Source organism: Typopeltis vanoorti, chromosome 5, assembly GCF_054136105.1.
Source record: "Typopeltis vanoorti isolate ZY-2024b chromosome 5, IOZ_Tvanoo_1.0, whole genome shotgun sequence".
In the NCBI taxonomy this organism is placed as follows: domain Eukaryota; kingdom Metazoa; phylum Arthropoda; class Arachnida; order Uropygi; family Thelyphonidae; genus Typopeltis; species Typopeltis vanoorti.
This window is the reverse complement of record NC_143553.1, coordinates 138,593,319-138,613,308: the sequence shown is the minus strand read 5'-3', so window position 1 is coordinate 138,613,308 and position 19,990 is coordinate 138,593,319. Positions and strand designations below refer to the sequence as shown.

General features: G+C 34.3%; 1 protein-coding gene across 1 annotated transcript in view; it reads right to left on the bottom strand.

The window, feature by feature from the left end:
• Positions 1 to 1,360: 1,360 nt before the first annotated feature.
• Positions 1,361 to 19,990, bottom strand: part of LOC150106866 (tubulin epsilon chain-like) — a 197,550-nt gene continuing 178,920 nt past the window's right edge. Inside the window, exon 12 of the mRNA XM_090393493.1 lies at positions 1,361 to 1,707. Coding sequence (XP_090249619.1) covers positions 1,552 to 1,707 — 156 coding nt within the window. The 3' untranslated portion in view covers positions 1,361 to 1,551. The remainder of the gene's footprint in view (positions 1,708 to 19,990) is intronic.

Sequence of the window (19,990 nt, the reverse complement as noted above, 5' to 3'; positions counted from 1 at the left end):
AAAAAAATTACCATTATATCTGAATTCTGAAAATTTTCCAAATATGAGAAAACTAATGCATATATAATTTTTCAATGCATCTGAAAAACTTCATATTATTGGATTCATTTATTGGAATCTTCTTATCAAAATTTTTGAAAAACAACTCTTTAATAGTATGTTTTTCAAAAATTTTCATAATTCCAATTCCATCATTTCAAAATTCAGGTTAAGTTTCATCACCTAGTCTAAATTATATATAGCACGTTTATATCTGGACTAGAACTGTGAATGCAACATCATTTGATATTTAAAAATATAGCATAATTATAGTATATAATTTCTTAAAGTTATAAAAACTTTTGTGAAATCAACATTACTTCGCAGAATATGTAAAATATTCTGCGAAGTAAAAGCTAGGAATAACTAATTCCATTTGTCAGTTTGTTAAAACAGTAAGTTTATGCACTATATTAAGATTTTCTTCTTCTTAGTAAATAAAATATTTTATCAAAACAATACAGAAATAATCATATTATAAACACGAGTGTTATGCATAAAAATTAAACAAAAAATCATAAACACAATATATACTAAGTGATATAAATTACTGGTACAGTTTGTCTTGGCAAATTGTGTTATTTTCTAATGCATAATGAGCTAAGAATATCAAAAAAAAAAGGTTATAAAGCTCTATGAAAGCAGACTTGTTTATAATTATTATATTGTAGGAAAATTTTCGAGTTCTGATTTTAGTAATAAATCTGAAGAAGAAATAATTTTAATCCTAAACATTTTGGCTCATGAGTGCAAAATTTGAACAAATTTTTAAAAACAAACTGGATACATTTTATCATCTTTGTTACAATATCAAAAATGTTTTTGTAAATTTATTCCAACTGCTAGTTTAGGAACAAAATCTCAAATAAAATTAAGTATTCTTAAAAAAAAAAAAAAAGCTTCTAAAACTTCCTTAAATGGTAATTTGATAAACCAATATTTCTGAAAAAAAATACTTATAACCATGAAATTGAAGTTAAGTTTGTTCTTTAACAGATATAAAAACACTTGATTACTATTAATATAAAATTAATAGTAATTAATTTTATTACTATAAAAACAATATAAAAACACTTGATTACTATTATCACCCTCACCCCACTCCTGGCAGTTTAATCCATCTATCTGGGGTTATTTCCACTAACATAACCTCGGTTTTTTTTTTTTTTAACTTTGAAATTTTATCTTAAATATATAATAATATAATTTCTGAATACATGTTTTGGCACTGAGCTGTATATCAACTCCTACAGCAGTACCTTAACTTCTATTATGGCAAGATGAAATACTTATCTGGTACTAAGTACGTATAGTATCTTAGTAAATATAGGTTATTCACAGATATAAAGTATAGAATCCAGCCTCATTAGCTGAATCTTCATAATTTTAAGAAGGCAATGAGGGTTAAAAATTTACAGTGTATAATGCTATCCAGTATAGTGAATCATTGGATGGCAGTATAAGAAATGTAAAATTCTCAACCATTCACAATTATTTTGTTGTTACTAATTTTTACAGAACAATTTGTAGCCTACTTAAATCTATTTCAGTGCCTGCCATTTTTTCCAAAGTTTCATACTCTTTAATAAGACTGTTTAGACTTGACAATGAAGAATCAAAAGTTTCTTTTTCCATGCCTTCTACTTGAAGAAAATGATGAAGATGGGCCTATTAAATAAAACAGACATTAGGGAAAACTTTAATAAAGTTTGTAATAGATGAGGCTAAAAATGTAAACAATTTTTTTTGGTTGCGACAAACATTATACCTATACATGCTACAGTTCCCCCCCCCACACACACACACTAGAGGCCAAGCGTTGCTCCAAGGATCCTCATTAGTCTGCAGACTTTTATGCTGCAGATGTCTCTAGGATAAGAGAGATGGCAGTATAAAAAAAATGACTGCATTTTAAAAACAAAACAAATATTTCATTTTTTGCAGAAACAAAGTACTGCAACTCTTTCTCTCTGAATACCATTGTTCTTTTCCATAATCATTTGCTATTGCTTTTGTTCAAATCTAACTTTTTAGCAGAACATCACAGTTCAATACACTCAGCTGCAAGGCAAATAGCATACTGAAGTATGCATATGATTCCACGGATAATGCCACAAAATCATAAGTGAAAACTTTTTTGAAACTCTGAGACTAGTAGTTTTGTAAACTACATTGTAATTACTGAAGTAGCAGAAGAATTAAAACTTGAATTATCATCTCAGTTTATATGAATATGCACAAAAAAGCTGCACATTCCTCACCAGCGTTAAAATGAGAATTTCTTTGTAATATAAATATGTTAGTAACAATCATTGTTTTGGAGAAGAAAAAATTATGAGGAATGCAAATAAGAGACTATCTTTATCCCAAACTACTTTTTTTTTTCATGTTTGCAAAATGCTAAATAACAATAAAAACCAATACTAAATTTATAAAAAGAAGACTCCTTAAATCTATATACAAATAACCATTAAACATCACTGTTACTAAATATAAGCTTAGAGGTTTGCATTCACTAATTGTTTTAGGTTACTAATGAAATCTTGCAATAGTCATATTTAACTTCATCAGTTGAGGTTAACCAATCTGTTAACATTTTCTATATATTGTATATATTTCTTATAGAGGATATTATGGAGATTAATGAAATAAAATTTAAAACAAGAATTTAAAAAAAAATCAAATTTAATAAATTTATTGATGCTTATTGTCAACATGTTTGCAAAAGGAACACACACAAAATACAATAAAGTTGATGTAAATTTGTAGTATTACATGATTAAACCTATATTTTAGTAAAGCGTTTGTTTATATAATATATGTGTGTTAAAGATACGAAGAAATTTTATACTTGGTTTTAATCCTTTTCCAAGTAATCAAAAAAAATTACCATGAAATATATTCACGCCTGAGCTATTTGTACATAGAGGCTGGTGACCTCATCACTTGCCTTCGTATGTATCCCATAATGCAATGCATCCCCCTTTCAGGTGTGTATAATACAATGCATAATGGAAAAGGCCAGTACCCAGACTGGTTTTGAGCTTTATTGAGGTTTCTTCAGTGGGAGCCAGAGATATACCAAGGTTGAAGTAATGCAGAAGTCATAATTATGAATATATTTCATGTGCAAACTTTGTTTTGCTTACTTGGGAAAAGGATTAAAACCAAGTATAAAATTTCTTGGTATCTTTAACGTATAATACACCCAAGATAAAAAAAATCTTTCTATATATAAAAGAAAAATGTGACAACTATAAGAACAATCCTTAAATGAGCCAACATAATTTATTGAGTTATTAATGTTTTACTAGATTTCAAACCAGCATCTCAAAGCTTAATTTACAATGGCAGTAAGAGACATGACCACCAACACTAAATTAGACTGTTACAGAAACAAGTCAAATTTAATGCAGCCATACATGCTAAAGTTAGTAGCATTCACAGCTAATGCAGATTCTAAGCATAGTCTCTCAAACCTACAGCAACACCTCTATGCAGCATAGCTGTCTTCTTCCAATTAATCTTGTGTAATGAAGTATCCAGAACATGGTCTGCCAGTATTTACACAACATATACAGATGATTGCAGATGTAGTTTTTATGCTTTCCCAAGGAATTCTGCCAGTCTGTCCAAAATAGAATGCAGATATAAGGAATCTACACTTCATCCTCTTACACAGGATGTGTAAGAGGATGAGGCTGATTGTTTAAAGAACATAATTTTCGGATGCACCCTAAATATAGGAGACAAGAAGTTTCGTTGAGACGTTGTCAGGTGTGGGAGGGAGGTCAGACGTGCAGTCTATTGTCTATTTTATGTAGGGATTGTAGTCATTGGCTAGAGAAGTGTCTCAACGATAACTGAGTGCTAAGTGTTTTGAGAATGCTGTATTTTATGTAGGGATTGTAGTCATTGGCTAGAGAAGTGTCTCAACGATAACTGAGTGCTAAGTGTTTTGAGAATGCTGTATATTAGGATGGATGGTGGTGTGAATTGTGCCTATGTGCACGTGCCAGTTTCCTATAAACAGAAGTGTAATGAACCATTTAATTGTTGTGTAATTTGTGTGTCTAGAAATGATAGTTTTTTCTACAGAATATGTTTTTGGATGTTGACTGCTTGAAGTGTATTAAAAACATATTTAATATGTATAGGCCAAGAGACTAAACACCACTATATAGATATAGTGCAGTCAAACTATCGGTTTGTGTATTGCAGTGTGAAGTATTTGGTTTTCTAGAAATTCTATTTAGAAATTGAAACACACAAACCAATAATCTGGCTACATGATGTGTTTGGTCTCTTGGTCTATACATATTAAATGATTTTAGCACACTTAAACAATCAACATCCATAAACACATTCTGTAGAAAACAATCTGTCCTTTCTAGACAAAAGTTATACAATTAATGTGTATAACTTGTGTGTTACAAACATCAGAAAGGGGTGAGGAAATCATTGCATTCCCATGTGACTTTTTTCATGTGGTTCCCATCCACAAAAGGTTTCATCTGTGAACCTATAAGTATATTCAGACTGTGGGTGAGTTGATGAATTTTATTTTTGATTTTTTTTTAATTTATTATTTTTTACCTGGCATAGAAACTCTGCTCTAGAGAGTTTCTAGGCCAGGTAAAAAATAGAATATTTTCAAGCCATTTCAGGTCTCCAATAAGTGGAGCAGTGGTCTCATATCAGGAAATGAAATTCACCTCCCAACGAAAGACAATCACAAACATCCACCCATAGCAGGGATTCAAATCTTATTGGTTGAGAGCAGATATGCTAACCACTTGGCCAACCAGGTTGGCACTAAGTATTTGTATATTTTTCTTTTCCATGAAAATGAAAATTAACTCAAGTATAGTAAATTTGAATAACTTAAATATGTTAAAGTTGGGAAAGGAGATATGGCTATAAGGTCAAGTATCTGTCAGGAGTGTATTAATAAATAATGAAGTGAATCAAAGCTAATCATGATGTTAGAATATTTTAGGTGAGTTTTTTAATTTTAAAGTGAATAGAAGTTTTAATGAGGAAGAGTGTTCAGTGAAGGGGGGAGTGATTTTGCTGACTATATGAAAGTTTTTAGGTGGGGTCTATGCTATCAACTATAGAATGGAGGTGTTAGTTTATGAAATTTTAGGGTGGTTCAACATAGTAATTTATTCAAATTCAACATATCCACTCAAATTATTTTTCATGGAAAGGATAAAATATACAAATGAGATGGCTCTGTAATGGATTCTTGCTTTCCTACTGGAAACCTATATGTGGAATTTCTAGAAAACCAAGCACTTAACACAGGTGCATACAAACCCACAGTCACGCCATTATATTTTTTTTTTACACAAAAACAGTCTTCTCTTCCTAGACACACTAGTTACACAACTACTAAATGGTTCCTTATCTTTCTCAGATTATAGGTAACCTACACACACACATTAGAAGGCACTTGCATAAGCATCCATCCCAAACAATATGGCATCTTCAAAACACACAGGAACAGGGTTATTTATTGCATTAAATCAGTCACTGCTAGAGTACTCATCTTTGCTATACTTTGTTAACCAATGGCTAAAACCCTTAATAGACAAAATATGTTACCACAAATGCTCCCATACCTGATACACAACATCAACAAAACCATTCTTATCTACTATGTCTAAAGTATATCTGAAAAGACAGCTAAAGTGTTTCATAAACATAATCTGCATGCCATTTTCAAACTATACATACAACTAGCAACCTTGATCCAATTTCTTAAGGATCAGCTTCATCCTCTTACATCCTGCAAGTTCCTCAATGCCTGCAACCCAAACTACTTTGGACAGACCTGTAAATCTGTTAGAATCCATATGGAAGAACAAAAAACTACATTTATGAAGATATTCTCCTAGGTGCAATATGCATGCAATATTAAATGTGGTTTAGGCAAATTAATATGGACTTCTCTGAATTAACATTGTTTTTATCAGGTTGCTAGAAGACGCCTTGATAGGACAGTTCCTTTTTTAAGTTACAATTTGAATTGTTTCTGCAACAATCTAACTGAGTGCTTTGTATTACTACAGCTGTGAATTTTGATCTAAAGATACTAGTTTGAAATCCAGTGAAATATTAGTAGCTCAATAAATTATTTACTTTGTTCTGGTGCTGTTTGTACTATAAAGAACTATTATAAATAAACCCTGACACCTAAGACTATCACTACACATATCCAAAAAGCCAATATATTTTGTATTTTTAAGCTTCTAACAGGCGTTATTAATTTGAATAATGACTGAGAAAGAAAATTTAATGATATTCCTGAGAATTTTATGAACTCTTTATAAGTGTTTCACCTTTATTATTTCCCAAACATACATTTTCTAGAAGAAATCACTACAATTTTTTGATGACCTTTAAATTTTTTTTTAAATTTCAAAATTAAAAAAAAAAAAAAAAAAAATGAAAACAGGAAATCTGTATTTGACAAAAACTTTAATGTAGTTAATTTTTATTTTAATATAATTAAAATTATCAAATTACAATACAGATTTTTTTTATTATTTTAAATCAATGGAATGCTGCTCGTGTAAATGCATGGCTTCAAAGCATCTGTTCACCTCACTGGGATCTAGTGGGATACACTGATAACAATAGTTAAATGGTTCTTCACCACCAGTTTATCAATGACCCTTTCCTCCAAACTGTTCTATGTAACTTTTTTTTTTTTTTTTTTAATATTTCTAGATCTGGTCTTTTTCAATTGAAAGCGAATTAGCTGATCTCATACAGAGGTAGAAGGTTTTTCCCCACCCCCTTCTGGAAACTGAGGTTTTTCATCCTGTGTACAGACAAACTGGCCTTCAGAAAAGATGCAATTTACAGACAAAAAAACAACAACACTGCTGTTGGTGATGATGGGCAGTAGATGGTGGTGATATCTGCACTCCTTGGACTCCCTGGAGGTGTCATAATAATAATAATAAAGTAATCTTAACTGCATTATTTAACTTCACCACTTTTCTGGCACTTTTTTCAAGTTTCTACTAATGTGTAAATATGAAATAAAAGGAGTTAATTTGAAGTAGTATAAGCTATAGAGACTGGCAGATGAAAAATTTGCAAAACAAATATTTCAAATGGAAATATTTATTTTGCAAATCTTTCCTATATAGCTATGTTACCTCAATTTAGCTCCTGCATACATGCTTTTGAATGCCAGATTCCTTCTTAATACCTTTATTTTTAAAATAGTTCTGATACATAATATCTAGTAATTGAATATTTTCTGCCTTCATGAACATAAAATTTCTGTGGTTTAGCAAATCTTCATAGTCACCTGGAAGCTCACAGTGAGTATTTATGGTCTTAAGTTAAAGCTAGAGATATTAGGCATTAAACAAAATAACCTTAATTTTTTCCAATCTTTTACATAATAATTAATACAATTACTTTTGTAACCTGGTTGCTTAAGGGTCTAAGCTGTAAAACTGAGAGGAGACTTCCACATAGCCTTTAAAGGAATGCAGAGAACCTACCAGGGCTTCTGACCTAATGTCCAATAATCACCTTTCGTGGTGCACCCTTTAGGTATTTACCTGGATACTGAACAAACTAGGATGGGCTAGAATTTGGGATTTAGCCAACCACATTGTATTCTTATTGGCTTAAACCAAAATATAAAATGATGGTACAACATGACAGAATTTCATGCTGGCTGGAGCATCACGGCGTTAAAAAAGTCCCCCGTTGTTTTCACCAGGGAACCAGAGCAAACAGCAAAAAGTCAGCTACTAGAACAAATCCTGAAATACACCCCAACTCAGAGTTCAAGATCTGTACTATCATCATAAGAAGCCTGAATGGCAAAGAAATGGAGACAGCTGAGGAATTGGATAAGTACCAGATCGACATAATAGGATGACTGAAACAAAAAAAGACAACTGGCAAGATCTTTCTGAGAGCAATAAATACAAAGTGTTATATTCAGGTAGTGACAATCAAGGAAAAGAAGGAGTAGCCATAGCATTCAACATTAAATACGAGGCTAAACGTCTTGAATGGCAGGCTGTCTCAAGAAGAGTGATGTGGACAAATATCAGAATGGGGAACTGGACAATGAGAATTATTTGTGCTTATGATCCCTCAGAAGGTTCTCCCAAGTAAGAAAATAAATGAATTTCTGAGACATTAGAGAAAGCAGCTAGCACAATGAAAAAGGAAAAGTTGGTCCTTATTGGGGATCTAAGCAGCAGAGTAGGAAATTATTACCTGACATATAGAAATGTTTTGGGAAAATTTGGAGAAAAGAGCAAAGCTAATAATAATGGCAAATACCTGTTGGATTTCTGCTCAAGACATGGACTGGTTATTACTAACACAATGTTCCAACATAAAAATGCACAAATTCACACGGAGAGAAAAAGGCAAGGAATAAGAAAAGTCTCATTGACTATGTTATTGTCGATAGTGATGTTTTCTCCCTGGTACAGGACACCAGACTGTACAGAGGATTTGAATTAGAAGTGATCATCTAGTTTTGAGCAGGATAAAATTGAATTTCATATTGAAAAGAAGAACATGTAAGAAAGTTTTAAAGTGAATAAAAGTTGAGCAGCTCTCTCAGATGTGAACTGAAGACTAAAATACACAAACATTATTTTTAAAAAATTGAGTTTGAGAACAGAAACCAAACCTTAGGAGATTCAGTAGCAAGCCCTGAAGAAAGCACTGACTGATTCAGCAAGAATTGAGGTTGTTTGCAAGGATAGAAAAATCAGAACTCCATGGTGGACAAAGGAAGTTAAAGAGACAGTGAAGGAAAAAAAGAAAGTGTATCAAAAGTTCCTGGCAAATGAGCCAGCTTGTGCTCTTAGAAAATACAGAAATAATGTAAGAAACTAAACAGTGTGTAAAACTAGCTAAACAAAAGTCATGGGAAGACTTTGATAAGAACATAGAAAATAAATATCAAAAAGGTGGCAAGATATTCTGAAGGTTGTTGAAGATCAGAAATGGAAGAAAGAATGCTGTAAAAAGAATTAGAGATGAAAAAGGTGACATGAAAACTGGTGAAAAAGATATCCTTGATATATGGAGTAATTAGTTCGAAAAATTTTCACCACTGTGCTATCACTGATTTTCGAAATGAAACAAGCAGTGATAGCACAGTTGTAAAAAACACTCAACAGGCATGCGGTCAGGAATACATATTCATACTTGAAGTAGAAAAAGCCATCAAAGGCTTGAAATGTAGAAAGTAGCTGGAGTAGATGATGTTTGATCAGAAATGCTGAAGTATGGATGTATAAAAGTCTTACATGGGGCTGCACTGCATAGTTCAGAAGGTCAAGACAGAGGGACGAATTCCAGATGATTGGAGTAGAGCTTTCATAGTACCCATATATAAAAAGGGAAATAAAACTGAATGTGAGAATTAGAGTTATTTCTCTATTGAGTGGTTCCTGGTAAGATTTAAGCAGGTATACTTGAGAAATGGTTGAGGATTGTGGAAGAAAAGTTTGGTAAAGAACAAGCTGGATTTAGGTGAAATAGAGGCTGTCAGGATCAGATCTTCACTTTACGACAAATAGTTAAGAAATCATGGGAATATCACAAAGATCTGTATTTAAGTTTCTTAGATGCGAGTGGCATTGTATGGCGACTCCATTATTAAAGGTGTGCTAGAGGATAAAATGCACAAGGTATGTTTTCCAGGCGGTAAAATGAGTAGAGTGATTGAGGCATTGAATATGAGGCGGAAACGAGCAAAAGAGTTAATTGTATTAATTGGTACAAATGATTTGAGAGAGAACAAAGAGCATGTCAAAATGAATGTCAGGAGACTGCTTGGAAAGATAAAGGAGAATAGTGTGAGAGGAAGGGTGGTCAGTGTGTTGCCTAGGTATGATTGTGGTGAAATGAGGCGGAGAGCAAGGATTATGAATGATATTCTGGCTGAAATGTGTGAGGAGATGGGAGTACAGTTTGTTAATGTGTGGAATGAGTTTGAGGGACGAAGTGAGCTGTATGGGAGCGATGGACTGCATTTGAGTGGTTATGGTGTGAGTCGCTTGGAGAGACTGCTGCTGGAAAGTGGAGAAGTGAGTAGAGTGAGAGAGAATGAATCAGATCGAGAGGGGAGTGATGTGGAAGAACAGGAGAGTAAGACAGGAGAGATTGAAGGAGTGGAAATGAATGGGGAAGTGAGTGGTATGAGTATAGAAAATGAGAGAATGGGTGTGCAAGAGGAGCAGGGAAACGGAGAGGCTCAGGGTGGACAGGGATACACAGCGTGAGAAAGGTGGAAGCTCCAAGAGGAGGTGAGAGCATGTGTAGGCAGGAAAGTAATGGGATGATCAGGGATCAAAAGGAAACAGATGGAATTGCAAAGGGTTCTAAAATGAAGAAGCAGAAAGGGAAATGGCCCCAGTCCAGCATGGAGAGATCACATCGAGTGAGTGGTATCAGTGGAACTAGCTGTAGATCCAGAAATGAGTTGTTGTGTTTGTATACCAATGCTAGAAGTATAAGAAACAAGGCAGATGAAATGGTTGCACTAATTGCGTCTGTGCACCCAGAGATTGTCGGAATAAGTGAGACATGGTTAAATGAGGATGACATCCTGACAGGAATAGAGATGGAAAGGTATGATGTGTTTCGTGAGGATAGAAGGGGTAAAAAGGGAGGGGGAGTGCTATTGATGATAGAGAAAGAGTTATGTCCATACAAGGTAGAGATGCAAGAGGGAAATGGGGCCAGTGGTTTTGAGGCAGTGTGGTGTGAGATAGAGGTGAATAGAATCAAGTACTTGGTAGGATGTTGTTATAGACCTGGTAATGTGGATGGTGGTGATAGTGAAATGTAGTCAAATAAGCCAAGCAAATAAGAAAAGGGTGATCATTATGGGTGATTTTAATTATGGCAGTATAGACTGGAATGAAGAGATAGCAACTGGAAGTAAAGAAAATGAGTTTCTTGAGTTTTTGAGGGATAACTACCTCAGACAGTATGTAACAGAGAGCACAAGAGGATTAAGGGTCTTGGATTTGGTCATATCATCGGAGGATGTAATTATCAATGAGGTATCAAATCATCCACCAATTGGTGAAAGTGACCATGAGGTGATTACTTGGGTGGTTGCCAGCAGTGCAAGGACCCCTGTGAAAAAAGGGTATATGTGGAACTAGAAGGGGGGTGATTATGAAGAGCTCAGGAGACAGCTTGCAGGTGTAGCATGGAATGAGGAATTAGCTGGACAAGAGATCAATGCAGCTTGGGGGATTTTCAAAAAATATTTAGTGGATGCAATGTCTAAATGTATACCACAGGTGAGAAGGTTAAATAAGGTAGGTGTGAGATGGATGAATAAAGAGATTAAGTATGCAATACAGAGAAAAAGGGCATTGTGGAAGCAGCATAAGAGAAGTGGAAGTAACCAATTTCATGAGGTCTACAAAGACCAGGCGAGGAGGGTGACTTGGTTGGTGAGAGTAGCTAAAGAGAGGTATGAACAGCAGTTATCTAATGAAGCTAAAAAGAATCCTAGGGAGTTCTTTCGATATGTAGCCAGCAAAAGGAAGAATGATTATGGTAGGATGACATTGATTGGAGGAAATGGTATAAAGACAGCTGTTGCAGAATGTGTGGTGGAGATACTTAATGAGCAGTTCATAAAGATCTTTCAATCTTGTGAATGTGACTTCATGGAGAGATTAAGAGCAGTTGATGATGGGAAGGAGAGACTGACTGTAAGTGAGCAAGAGGTGTTTGGGGAGTTGAGTAAACTAGATGTAAATAAGGCTGTGGGACTTGATAATATATCACCGCGTATTCTGAAGGAATGTGCCAGAGAGTTGACACCTACCTTGACATATTTTTTTAATACGAGTCTTGCACTTGGTCAAGTCCCTAAAGAGTGGAAGGAGGGCAAGATTGTGCCACTTCATAAAGGAGGTGATCGAACTCAAGCATCAAACTATAGGCCTATCTGTGTGTCAGGTGTTGTGGTTAAGTTGTTGGAGAAGCTTGGGAGAACTAGGATCCAGAGTTGGGTTGACAACAATGGTATAATCTTTGATGGACAGCATGGATTTGCTAAAGGGAGGTCGTGTTTTAGTAATCTACTTACTTATTACAATAAAGTGACTACTTCCTTGGACAGAGGAGAAGGATACACAGTAATATACTTGGATTTCGCAAAAGCTTTTGATAGAGTACCTCATGATAAGTTGACAGTCAAACTAGAGCAGATGGGGTTGGATATTAGATTAGTGCATTGGATTGGAGACTGGCTATCTGATAGGTATCAACAAGTTGTGTATGGGGGTGCAATATCCAGGAAAAGGAAAGTCACTAGTGGAGTGCCTCAAGGATCTGTTTTAGGGCCATTACTATTTAACTTGTATATTAATGATATTGGCGAAGATTTGGATGGAGATATTCAGTTGTTTGCAGATGATGCAAAGTTGGGATGAACCATAAAGAGTAGTGAAGATGTTGTGGCCTTGCAAAAAAGACTTGAATAAATTGAGTGATTGGGCAAGCAAATGGGGATGTGAGTTCAATGTTGCAAAATGTAAGGTTTTAAAATTTGGAAAACAAGGATGGGATGCAGAATTTATGCTTGGTGAGAATATATTGTTGGAAGTAGAGGAAATAAGAGATCTGGGAGTGATAGTGGATAAGGATCTAAAATTTAGGGGACACATCACCAAAATTGTGAAGACAACACAAAGACTTCTGGGAATGATGAGGAGGACATTGACGTGTAGAAGTAGGGAGATTCTTGTTCCATTGTATAAGGCTTTGATTAGGCCACACATGGACTATTGTGCCCAGATTTGGTCACCTGGTTTTCAGAAGGATGAAGAGATGTTGGAAAGGCGACTGACTAAGGTAGTTTCTGACCTCTGGAATGTCGAGTATGAGGAAAGATTGAAAAGATGTAATTTGCAGAGTCTAGTGGAGAGAAGGAAGAGGGGAGATATGATAGAGACCTACAAGTTGGTAAGGGGTTGTTATAGGATCAATGGTGGAGAAGTTCTACAGAGAATAGTGGGAGATCAGGGGAGAACCAGAGGTCATCCCTGGAAACTGTATAAAGAGGATGTGAGTAGGGGAGTGAGAGGCAGGTTTTTTTCGTGCAGAGTTGTGAATGATTGGAATGCCTTGCCTGAGAGTGTGGTGTCTGCAGGGAGTTTGAATGTGTTTAAGACCCGGTATGATGAGATGTGTGCGAGATAAAAGGACCTCCTAGATGAGTCTTTGACTCCATGAGGTCTTGTTTAATAATAATAATAATAATAATAGATCTGGAAAAGGCATATGATAAGGTGCCAAGAGAAAAGCTATTCAAAACGCTACAGTTATATGGTGTCAATGGGTCATTATATCAAGCAATACTTAGTCTTTATTTGAGTTGTTAGTCAGCAGTTAGAACTGAAGTACTGGAAGACAGTTTAATATTCAATCTGGTGTGAGTCAAGGATGTACATTATCCCCTCTGTTATTCATTATCTATATGGATCACATTATGAAGGAAAGTGATATTAAACCTGACATCAAAATTGGAGATGTTAATCTCGGCTCTTTGCTTTATGCGGACGATGTTATACTTCTAAATAAATCCACTACAAGTCTGCATGATCCCCTGACTAAATTGAATAACTCTTGTAATAAATTAGGTATGAAAATCAGCAATAACAAGACAGACAATGAAAATAGGCAGAAATGTTGAGGACATCAACTGCATTGTGAATGGAGGTCATATAGAACAAGTAAAACATTTTAACTACTTAGTCACAATTTTCAGTGAAGATGGTTAAACGTGCAAATAGAATCAACAAAGCTGATATGGTAGGAATTCAACTGAATAAATTTATATGGAGTAAGAGAAATTAGTTGTATTGGAAATACACCCTGACAAAACAAGATGGATGAAAAACAAATACTGTAGAGATCATACAATCACTCTAGAATCTCACACCATCGAAAAAGTTGAAGAATACATCTACCTCGGCTAGTCCATAAAAATGAATAATGATATATTAAATGAAATAGCAAGGAGAAAAAGAGCTGCTTGGATAGCCTTCAACAAAATAAAATCAACAATTACCAACCAAAACATAGATATAGACATAAGATCCCATCTTCTCAATAGTCACATCTTACCAGCATTAACTTATGACAGTGAAACATGGAACACAACTTTAAAAGAAGAATAAAGCTTAATAACAACTCAACTTACAATAGAAAGAAGAATATGCAATATAAACAAAATAGATCACGTAAGACACAGAAATCAGGAAGAAGTCTGGACTCACAGATATAATAAAAACAATCTACAACAGCAAAAGAAGATGGGCAGGACATCTTCTTTTGCTGAATAAGAGACAACAGATGGACAGTCAGAGTTACAAACTGGTATCTGAGAAATACCAAAAGGAAACCTGGAAGACCAGCCTTAAGGTGGGAAGACCCAATGATTAAGAAAGTTGGAAGAAAATGGAGAAGAAAGGCCCAAGACAGGAATAGCTGGACTCTTTACGACCTGCAGTCATGGAGAAATCCTGACTGAAACCACAGGTCCACCAAGGTAATCAAGGTAAAGAGAAATTAGTCAAAACATTATAAAAGCTATATACAAGACAGTGTTCAAACCCATTTTAACTTATGGATCTGAGAGCTGGGTTAGAAATAAAACACTTGACCAAAGACTAGAGACAGCAGATATGAGTGTCCTGAGAAAGATTAGGGATGTGAACAGATGCCATCAATGGCAATATCATATTAAAAATGAGGATATTAGGAAAGAACTTGACACTGTTAGCATCCATGAATGTGTTAGCAAAACTATCTCATGTGTTATGGTCACTTAAACAGAATAGAAGAAGAAAGATTAACAAAAATAGTGTTCTCTGCCGTGTGGCCAAGAAAAAGACCCAGAGGAAAACCAAGATATAGGTGAATTGATACAGTTAAAAGTGCCTTAGAAGATAGAAATATAAGATCTGATAATGTTGGAGTGTTGACAGGTAAGAGACTGATTTGGAGGAAAATTGTAGATAGGGAGTAAGTAATGATGTAAATTTTTCATGTAGTACTATCATATCCTGTACACCCCCTTGAGGGTATACATGGCAGGAATTTGATGACTTTTGTAACCCTGATGATATTAGTCCAACAACTTAAGAAACTTCACTTATGTTTATTTTAATAAACTTCTTTTAAGTTTAAAAACATGTGGTTTCAATACCAGAAATTAAATGAATATTTTCTGTATTTGATCAGCTCTTATATTTTATCCAAATTTAAGCTCCCTGTCATCTGCATCTGAAATCTAAACTGTTCTGCATATTGCTAGTTTGGTGTTTCAGCCAATTTCTTTCAGAAAAAGCATAACTGGCTTTCCACCATACTAGCCTTGCTAATAGGATTATCTAACAAGATGACTAAACAGTTTATGTAATTTTTACTGAGTTAATATTTTGACAAATAATGTGAAGTCGTTATGGATGGCACTTATTTGTTCAAACATTTTAAAAGCACAAGTGACACTTACACCACGGATAAATAGCAAGAGTGAACAGCAGTTAGTACATTAGTAAACAGTGGCAAAGAAGTAGCTCTAGCTCCTCCAATTATAATCATTCAAGAACAGTGAGTATATACTGGACAGAAATGCTACACATGAAACAAGATATGCACAGCATTCAGGGAATAGTAAATGAATGTACAGCACAAAAATGGTTAAAACAAATAAAATTTAAAAAAATGCATCAGATAATGAATATTTCATGATGCACAATGAGGACAATCAACTGGCAATGATAATAACAAATCAAAGGCTGACACAGAGTCATATCTAATGTGAGTGACAAGCTATTTGTCTGCATTCACATCAACTGGGAAAGGTGGAGAAATTTAGTGACTGGTTAAATGCAATGTTTCAGATGTCACCAGTGACCTTAGACAAGATGCACAAAACTGGTCAGAAAATTCTGTTTCGTCCTATTTTATTATCATCTTTATTATCCTTGGATAACCAAAAATAATTGACAATTTTTGAAAAAACTGAGCAGCACAGAAATTCTGAGAAATTATTCTTATCTAAAAAGGGATTTTATAGTTGTGGTATTCATACTCTTGTATCTCATGAAAAGGTTACTTGCCATGAAAATGCCATATTTGTTTGAATAGTTTTTTTTTTCAATGTAATTTTAGCCTAAAAAACATGCTCATTATAAATTTATAATCAACTCATGATTTTCATTTTAGAATTGTTAGTTATTCAGTATGGTTAATGAATCTTAAAGAATTGTCAAGGATTTAGGATGACATTTAGTATCTTTGAAAAAGTGCTTAAATGAGATCTGAATGTATCCCTATAGTTTAAAGAATAAATAGGGTGGGTGTGAAATGGATATATTTCATAACTCTGGCAGTTATGAAATATATATACATAAAGCACAGGCCAAAAAAAGGAATGCATATTGTGTGGAAAGTTAAATCAGAGCATGAAAAGAAATTTGGCTATGCAGGCCACAGGCAATCCAAAAGAATTTAAATCATTATGCTGCAAGTAAAATAATGTGGAAGAATAACAATGTAGATGGTACTCTGGTATCAGAAGCTAATGAAATTGTACAATTAATGAGTGCTCACTTTGCTAAGATAGATCAAACAGGTGTACATAACATGGTGCACAATGCTACTACAACATTGAATGAAGAGTTAGAGATGCATGAAAATGAGGTTAAGGAACTTTTGCATAACCTGGGTAAGAATTCAGCAATAGGGATGGATTGAATATTAGCAGGTATGCTAAAGGCATATTCAACTGAATTGGTTAGGCCTTTGACGTGTTTGCATAATTTGAGTCAACTCTGGAAAAATATCACACAAATAGAAAGAATGTATGATAGTTCCTTGTACAAGGGTGAAGGGAAGTCATGTTTTAGCAATTTGCTCATTTTATAACAATGCAGTGGCCAAGTTGGATAAGAGGAATGGATACACAATGATACTGTTGGATTTTGCTAAGGCATTTGATAGAATACTACATGAAAGGTTGCTACATAAACTGGAGAATATGGGTTTGGAATATAAATCCATGACTTCTATAAGTGGATCACTGACTGACAGGTATTAAAAAGTGGTATACAGTGGATGTGAATCTATCAGATTTACGGTGATCAGTGGTGGTACCTGATGGTTCTCTCCTTGGGCCATTGTTGTTCAATCTATACATTAGGTAGGATGATCTAACACAAAATGTTGAATTGTTTGCTGATGATGCAAAGATAGGAGAGCAATCAGGGGATGCTACTGATAATCAGAACTTACAGAATGATTTGAATAGGCTAGAAATCTGGCCAAATAAAATGGCTATCAGTTTAATGTTAGCAAGTGTTAAGTTATGCACTTTGACATGTTGAGATTTCCAACAGCATATTATATTAGTGAAGTTATGCCACAAGAACTGAAGCTAGGGATCTTGGAGTAATGATGGATATAGAAAAGTGAACTTTGATATGTAAAGATGAGGCATTTTATCTCTTTACGAGGCCACATTTAAACTACTGTTCAAATGTGGCCTTAATAAGACTACAGTTTAACTACTGTGTACAGATTTGGTCTCCTGGGTTTCAAGGGGATAAAAAAAAAAATTGTGGAAAAGGTGCAAAGCACAGTTACAAAGCTTATATCAGGATTATGGAATTTAGATTATGAAGATAGATTGAGAGTATGCAGATTACAGATTGTGATTAGAGAAAGGAAAGGAGAAAGAGGAGGGGCTTCTGAATGGGTGTCACAGGATATTGTTTGATGAAATTTTTAATTATACAGATGGTGGGAATAGAACATGGGGCAAGTTAAGTTTTTTTTCACAGTTAAGAAAGGGATAATCATTATATTTTTCTGAGAGAGCCATGAGTGAGTCTAACAGTTTGCCTGTTGAATAGCGTGTATGCATCTAGTGTGAACTAGTTTAAGGGAAGGTATGACAGCGAGTTTGGGTGATGAATAGCCTCTCAATGAATCCGACTCCTTGAAGGTCTCAGATAATATCGCTTGCAAGGAGTCAATGAAGAATGACACTATTTAATTATAGCAACAGAAAGGGTGTTAGTTAAAGATGTGCTGCTCTGCATCTGGCAGGAAGCAGCCAAGTTTATGGATGTTCCATTCAAAAAAGATTACATGCTGAACTACGAAGCAGGAAATTATATCCAACTGACTAGCACCAGGAAAGGATATTAATAGTGCATGGAAAGCATTTAAAAAATAATTAAATAATGCAGTGGAGTTTGAAGAATAAAAATAAATCTTGAAGAATAAATAAATAAATGAAGAATGAAATGGATGTGCAGAAGAATTACAACTATTATTTGAAAAGCTAAGTACGAGTATGAAAAAGAACTGGCTCTGCAAGATAATCCAAAAGAATTCTATCATTATGCTGCAATTAAAAGAAGGAATGAGTATGAAAGAATAACTGCACCGAATGTAGATAGTATGCATGTGACAGATGCAGGAGAGATTAGTTCAGCCATGAGTGTGCCCATGTTGCTAAAAGCTACCAACTTGGTGTATGCAACACTGAGCTTACTGCTACCTCTTCACTGGATGAAAAAACTCAGGTGTATAAGGAGGAGGTACTAGAGTTGAATAAGCTCTAGTACCTCCTCCTCAGACAAACTGAATAAGAATTTGGCAACAGGGGTCAATAGGATATCAGCATGAATGCTAAAAGAGTGTTCAGCTGAAGTGGGCATTCCTTTGACCAGGCTATATAATTCAAGCCTCAGAACAAGAAAGATTCCATAGGAGTGGAAAAAATGTATAATAATCCTGTTGCATTAGAGTGATAGGGACTGATGTGTCCAACTATCGACCTATCAGTATCTCTGGAGCAGGAGTGAAGATTTTCAAAAAGGTCATAAAAGTTCACATACAGAAATTTACTGACAGTGAAGTTATGGATAGGATTTGACATCTGTAAGAGCAAGTCGTTTTTTTTTTTTTTTTTTAAATGAATTATATATTGCTCTCAGATGATACAACTGCCAGTTTTATTAATTTTATCAAAGCTTTGCTCGTTTTCTGGAAAATGTATGGAATGTTGAGTCCCAGTTAAGTATGTGCAATTTTTCTTACTTATCTCCTCAGAGAACCCACCATTTTTAAATTACTAAAACTGACAGAAAATAAAATTAAGATATTCTAGAATTTGCACTATCAATTCTGATGAATACTCATATCTTATAAAACTCAACACACACAACAAAAATCACTTTTTATTTTGAGATTTGTAAATGAGATATATCAGTTCTGTGTTTAGTTTGCTACCTTCTCTTCTAAAATAGAGAAGGTAGCAAACCTTTGAGAGGTATATCTTGTTTCAAAATTTTTCTTCTTAACAAATTTCCAGTTTGGAAATTTGACAGTTAAAGTAAAACATATGATATAATAAAAAATGAGTAAGTAAAAGAATAAAATTTTATTAATCCCATTTAATATTAGTCCAGAAAAATGTTAATCAACCAATCAGTAATAATAACAAAGTAAGTCAAGCAGAACACAAAAAAGATGTAATATGGTACATCATGAAAACATTATGGAGACAACTACTGTATTAGAGCAAAACTTTAGTTTAATATAAACGATGTTTAGACCTTCATATCAAGGTTATCAATCTGGAGCATACACATATATATACAAAGAAACAAGCTGCACTACAATCTACATGGTTTGCTAAAGTTACTGACCAACCATTACAACAATTATTGGCCTGACCTATCGCGAGAAAAGAAAAACAACCTTCACTATATCCAAGCTAGAGTCCTATTATTATTATCTATTAGGTAACAAAATTAAATTGGGCTGGAGAGCATGTTCGTGTGTGTGTGTGTGTGTGTATACATATATACACATACACACACATATATATATATAT